Genomic DNA, 6,897 nt, shown 5'->3' on the forward strand with positions numbered 1-6,897 from the left:
CAAAAAAGTGTGAAGACCACCATAATCCATTTATCATGGGATTAGTCTTCTTGATAATTATTCGACATATTAATGTATACATTTCCATATTTTGCAAATTGCACCTTATCAACTTGATTTTAATCAAATTTTTTCTTCAAAACCATCGCTATCAACGATCATATATGGAAATCCGAAATTGTTATATATCAACTCCCTCCATTCATGTTCCTATTAATGTAACAATATTTCCTTATTAGTCCGTATAAAAGAAGTATATATTTTAATTTTTGAGAATAATTTAATTTTAAACTTTTTATATCAAGCATGTTTAAGACTACAATAATTTCACAGATCAACAATTTTTTTGTTAAATCTCAAATAGTGCATCATATAAATTGAAATGGATGAAGTATTAAATTCAAATTAAATTTGAGGGGCGAAGATACAATTGTTATAGTGATATTTAGTGTTAAAATATTTTTTTTTAGCAGCAATATTTATTTTTGCAAAAATATTTTGCGGCAATTGAGTTAGTATCATTGCATTCAAAGTCATTGAAGCCTTTAGCGGCATTTATATAAAATATTGATCATAAAATACTCATATTTTATTATTACCACTAAATATGATATAACTGTAATTATAAATCATTTATTTGTTATATATAGTGGTTTGGAATAATTAAATAGTGTGTCCAAATTAATATGCGCAATAGAAATATTTTCTAGTAATGCCTAAATTTGTGTATAATATTATTGTCTTTTGAACTTCTTTTTTTCCTTTAAATTGGATAAGATTTATTCCCTTCTCCCTTTAAAATAAAAAAGGGAAAATGGTGGGAGACAATAAAACGACGAACCTTTATGATTTATGTGGCTACAGTTCTCCTAATTTCAGCAGCCAAATACATGCCTTCGAATTCAATTATGTATATTCTCAATTATTGAACAAAACACTATAAATTATATTTTGGTTATAAAATTAGAGTAAACAAGAAACAATACAAAAAGATGAGAGGTCTTGGATTTGAGTCTCTCTGAATATTGAGTTTCTTTTTTAAGGAGCACTTTAAAGACTTTTTGGTGCAAATTCAAATTTAGTCGAGCTACAGTGTGGATATCTGATACTGGATGGAGACAAAAAAAAGCATTAGAAATAGAAAAAAATGAGCTTTTTTTTTCTTTCTATTCAAGTGGGTACAATATAAACTCATATATTTGTATTTATAGTACTGTTACATAAAAAACATTGATATAAAGATAGTCACAAATATGATGTATTAACCAAGAATATTGAAAAGGTTACGAAAGTGTGAGAGATTATTACAAAGATTATGAAGGTGGAGAAGTTAATTACATAATAATGGAAATTATCGTATACCTTAAAGTAATGGACATCCATTAATATAATAATATAATTAACAAGATTTTGTTATTTTGGGGGTTCTCTCTTTTCTTGTACAGGTTGCAACTTGCGACAAGAACAATTGGAAATTGTCACGGAACACTACGTAACAGGCAATTCTATTATCTAATAGTAATAAAGTTGGTTCCGTCTATCAGTGGCGAAGCTAGAAATTTTACGATATTCAAAATTTTAATATATATCTCTAAATAATTTATTTTTTATTTATATACACATTATTATTTTCTACAAGCACACATCAAAATATAATTTTTCGACAAAAAATGTTCCAATTATCACTCCTTGGATCTATATAGCTATGCCACTACCGTCGACAACAAAATAGCTTTTTTTACTCGTGATGTTATAATGTTATTCTATACGTTTGAAACAGAAAAAAAATTATTATTATATATGCGTACCTATCGCTTGCTTGATTTTTATTCTTTGTAAAAAGGTTACATAAATTATTTAGACTTCATTCAATAATAAAATAGTTGATCATTTCATGTACTTTTTCAGGGATATATGGGAAAGAAGTATTAATCTCAAATAGTTTTATATTATTGTTCAGAATGTAAATAGTTATTAATTACACCACCACCAAGAATAATTGTGATGGGTTGATTTCATTCTTTAAGCAGAGGTTACACATTCTTGAGAACACAATTTTTTTTGATGAAAAATTATTTTCTTTTTGATATATTTTATATGGTATGAATTTAGATTAATCAAACTTGGGAAGACGCATCAGTTGAAGGAAGCAGAATGCATTACATTGATTCTAAACTAATTTTGTACTGTATATCTAACTGCGGGACTAATTTCATTACTTTAATTGGCTATAATTTTTTCACAATTCTTTTTTTTTACTCTATTAAGGGTTTTATATGAGAAACTGATCGAAGGAATATATTCCATTTACCTTTTTCAGGGTGGATCCGACTTTCTGTTTATTACCTAATAATAAAATTGTATGTATTTGATGTGATTTGCATGCATCTGAGATGGTAGATATATAGGAGAGTGGCGAGCAAGATGGGAGGGAGCCGGACGAGATCGTCTGTTATGTATCTCAGTGTAATGACCTGTTCCTGTCATTATAGAAAAGTCAATGGAGGAAAATTTAGGGCCGGAAAACTTTTTCGTAGTATTTGGATTTTCCCAACCTTGTCCAGATTTGGACGAAATCAGAGTTATTGAGGTGTAGGGAAATCTGGTAACAATCGGGTGAATCATTTATGATTTTGATTACATGAGTAGTTAGATAACTCGTTAAGGAATCTGTACAACTTTACAGAATTGAATTCGGACGAGTAGAACTCCCGAAATAGATCTTAGCGTAAAGGATATTTACTGAGCGTTGTGGGTTAGAGGTGTGTTGTAAAATGAGAATTTTGAAATTCTTGAAATAACCCTCTGCCTCGAGAATGCCGCTTTAGAGCTGGGTTTTAACGCTTTGGCGGGGACGCTATGGCGGGACCGACGCGAATTAAAATCGTTAATAAACCCCCAAAATGACCTCGTTATGCACTTTTCAACCTTTTGAGCAAAGGAACGACCCCAGGCGACTCCTACTCGTTTTTCACCATTCTTGAGGCTAAAAGTAAGCTTTTCAGTCCCCGAATCCATTTTTCGATCCGTAGAACGTAATAGAATGGGTGAATATTGATGGGGAAGGGTTTTGTTATAGATTTTATGGTGGAAACAACCCTAATTTGGATAGTTGGGATCATGGGTTGATCTAGGGTTCATAGAATTGTTAGTAATCTGGGTAATTAATGATTGTTTATTGATTCTCGTATTATATTGATTGTTTGTAGACCAAAAGCAAGCGGAACGAATCCGGAAAGGGAAGGATCAAGTTTCTTAGGGTTTCAAGCTTGTTCGAGGTAGGTGATGGTTGTGATTCTATGATTGTGTGATGTATGTTTGTTCTTGCTTCATTATGATACTTTTATATGTATGAATGTTGCAATGTTGATCACACTTGTTGTAAATGAGATAGAGAATTGATGAATGCCATGAAATCATGACTTAAATGTATGATCTTGATGATATACTTGTGATTGTGATTGTGGTGTGTGAATGGGATCGGTTGCCATGTTCTGGCATAACTAACTTGGATCGATTGCCACGTTTCGGCATAAAAATTGGATCGGTTGCCACATTTCGGCATAAATATGGGATCGGTTGCCACGTACCGGCATGTTAACTGTTTGGGTTTGGGTTCCATGAGAGTACCAATGATTTGACATAAAATTTGAAGTTGTTCATTGTTCGTAAATGTTGATGATATTGTATAAGTTGATATGTATGCATGTGATTATAATGTTGTTTGACTTGTTTATGTTGCACTAGTGAGATAGCCGCGTGATCCTACCAGTACACCATGGTTGTGTACTGATTCTGCACTTGCTCTTATTTTTGTTGAGTACATGACATCTTCAAGCGGCTATTGACAGACCTCGCTTAGAAGATCAGTGATTGTCGCTTCGAATTGAAGGGTGAGCCAATTCTTCCGGGCTGCCATGAAATTCTCTTTCGTCTATGTCCACCATTTCCGGACGTAGACATTTGTTTTAGCTAGGTTATTAGTTCATTAGTTGGGGTTGTATCCCTTCTTGTTTAGACTTGGATCTTTGTTAGGTGTTTTGGTACATTGACGTTCAGGTTCTGGGTTATTCTTCCGCATTGTTAGTTATTATTGTGAACTTTTGTTATAGTTTATGGGAACTCTATTTTTATTTCCTTAGTGTTGACTTAAATGTCTTAGTTTTTAGATTATTTGCTTGATTTGGGTCGTAGTAGTGGTTCTCCCACAGAAGTGTTTGTGTGGGTGTCAATCACAAATGAGAATTCAGAAATAGAATAACAAATACAGGACGAAGTAATATTTTATATATATATATATATAACGTGTAAACCATACATGATATCGTGATTAGTAGTATTCCAAATAAATTTGGAAATCATGTAACTCCTAGTTACTTTGTAAATATGGATATTCACTAAATCACAAAATAGTACATTACATACAATTGGACCATGAACAATGTAGATATAGAGTTAAGGCCCAGTTTTTAAAGAAAACCTTGCAGAAAAGGGCCCTCAATTATAAGGATTAGTTTAGTAGCACCCTCCAAAGTATTAATGTCTTCCCAAGCTTTTGAAGTCTTTTAAACTTGAGAGTAAATTTGGGAATCTTCAAGATTTTTAGCATCTTTACCCTCTCCATTTTCACTGTCCAAGGATGAAATATTAACTGGATAAACTTCGCAATTGACTTTTGTGGGCTGCTCTTGATCCACCTTTACCACAGTAGATAATTCTTTTTCTGTTGCGACATTGTTTGACTTAGAATTTCTGTATATTCCATATAATATCATTTGGAGCACTCCAAGTATCATTCCTGGTATATTTGGTACCTGATTTTTTATTATGTGCCGGAAGAACAACAATTAGAAAAAAAAACCATACATTAGTTACATGAATATATGGGCACAAATTATGTTAAGCCAATTTAACTTATAATCCTATTAGGTCATCTAAACAATAATTATATATATGTAATTGTTTATCCTAGATGACATTTAGTGTGTTTATTGCGACATTTTTCACTGATTGAGAGTCAATTTGACTAATCTTCGTGTTGCTTTGGATCAACTCAACATCTTTTAAAAAAATATACTTGAATTTTTTAAAAGCAACACAAAAAGTACTAAGACAATTAAGTATCAATCTTTCTCATTACAGTTCAATGAAAACATATATTTTAAATTGACGATTAAAGCTCAAATAGTAAATAAAAAATGTCACATAAATTGTTACTGAGGGAATATATATTTACCGCGACGTAGACGTCCTTCAAAAGTAAACCATACAGAAACCACATTACAGCACTAACTGTAAGAGCAAATGACAAGTTAAATGGCATGAATTCCACACTTTTGGTCCTTATTACACGTCCCTGCAATTTTACAAAAAAAGAGAGAGAATTAAATGGTGTAAATTAGAGAAATGTGAAGGGACTAAATAACTAAATTATCATAATTTAAAATTTAAAGAAAACCCTAAGCCCCTAACTATAAAAGCATCAATGTGGCGACCTGAACTTTTACCTTATTAGTGAGGCTTCGATTTACCTATCCTATTTTCTGTATAACGAATATATATATATATATATATATATATATATATATATATATTATATGTTTATATTCAAAGTGAATTACCATAATGCTTAGAGGAGCAACAAATACACTGATAGAAAAAGCCATGCAAATCCATCCAATAACTTCAGTTCTTTTTGTTCCTTGGCATAAAATTTGTGTGAGGAAAAGAATCAATCCAAAGACACCAAAATTCAACAGTAGGACAAGTCCTAGTGTTTTCATCTGCAAGACAATTTCAAATTTCATAAATCACAAAATCGCGTTACAATTAAATAGGCACACATATATGAAATTTATATGTATATATACCCTTGCTTTTTTTGTAGCGTAAGTAAAATAAATCGCGACGTAAATGGTCTCAGCAATGCAACCAAAAGAGTTGATGGTGATGAGAAGTGTAACATTGGTTTTAACCATTGCATAGTAAATCCAAAGCATTGCACTAAATAATCCAACAACATATGGTAATGAATGGAACCCTTCTGATGATTTCTTCTTAACGATCCTGTAAAATGTTGGCCTGCAAAATCATAATATGTTAAAAAATTAAAATTAAAAAAAAAATATGTGTATAAATTAAAGTTTATATGTGTAATTACTTTTGGAGAAATAACTTACACTGGGGCAATAAACACCATGAAGGAAACTAAGTTACCTGCAACATTGTCAAATGGAAACGACATATATTAATTAATTACTTCTCCTATATATATTTCTCAAACAAAAAAAAAATAATCTATTTTAATGCATGTACTTATAGTTTTATTTATTTTGAGGTGATAATTTATTAGTAGGAGTTAGTTTAGATATACTTGATCCAACTATTGATTGTTATTTGTAAGAGCATATTAATAGAAACAAAATAGAACCAACTTGCTTGAAAAGAGTCACTACTATAAATTGACAGATAAATTCCATAGCTAAACAGTAAAATTGGTTGCTGATTCTATGCTATGAGTCATGCACATGAAAATATGATAGAAATTTTACCCAAAATGCCAAAGGTGTAGACCAAAGGATGAGTATGAGAGACACTAGTCATTTTTTCTTTTCTTTCTTCTCTTCTCTAAGAAAGAAGATTAGAATTAAAATTAAAATTAAGAGTAAAATGTAAAGGCTAATGAGTGTTTGTTGATGATAAACAAGGGTGATGATGGTCACATATTTATAGTATATACATGAAGAAGAGTTTATGCACAGATTTGTTACTTAAGCACGACAAAATGCTGATACTATATATTAGCCCCCACTAACTAGAAAAAATATAATTAAACTAGCTGGAAAACTCCTATCTCCTCCGCAACTCTAGCAAAACTAAATATTAAAAATTCGTTTA

The 6,897-nt window shown here is 31.1% G+C and overlaps 1 protein-coding gene across 1 annotated transcript; it reads right to left on the bottom strand.

Annotated features, from left to right (window-relative positions):
* Nucleotides 1-4,565: 4,565 nt before the first annotated feature.
* LOC125813843 (bidirectional sugar transporter SWEET14-like) lies at nucleotides 4,566-6,612 on the bottom strand. Its single transcript, XM_049493313.1, has 6 exons — nucleotides 6,552-6,612; nucleotides 6,180-6,216; nucleotides 5,871-6,081; nucleotides 5,622-5,783; nucleotides 5,237-5,356; nucleotides 4,566-4,814 (listed from the first exon to the last, which is right to left on the bottom strand). The coding sequence occupies exons 1-6, from the start codon at nucleotides 6,601-6,603 to the stop codon at nucleotides 4,566-4,568; spliced, it is 831 nt and encodes a 276-aa protein (XP_049349270.1). The 5' UTR covers nucleotides 6,604-6,612.
* Between the last annotated feature and the right edge of the window lie 285 nt (nucleotides 6,613-6,897).

This window comes from Solanum verrucosum, unplaced genomic scaffold (assembly GCF_900185275.1).
Source record: "Solanum verrucosum unplaced genomic scaffold, falcon-dt-bn FXZP01000205.1, whole genome shotgun sequence".
Classification (NCBI taxonomy): Eukaryota; Viridiplantae; Streptophyta; class Magnoliopsida; order Solanales; family Solanaceae; genus Solanum; species Solanum verrucosum.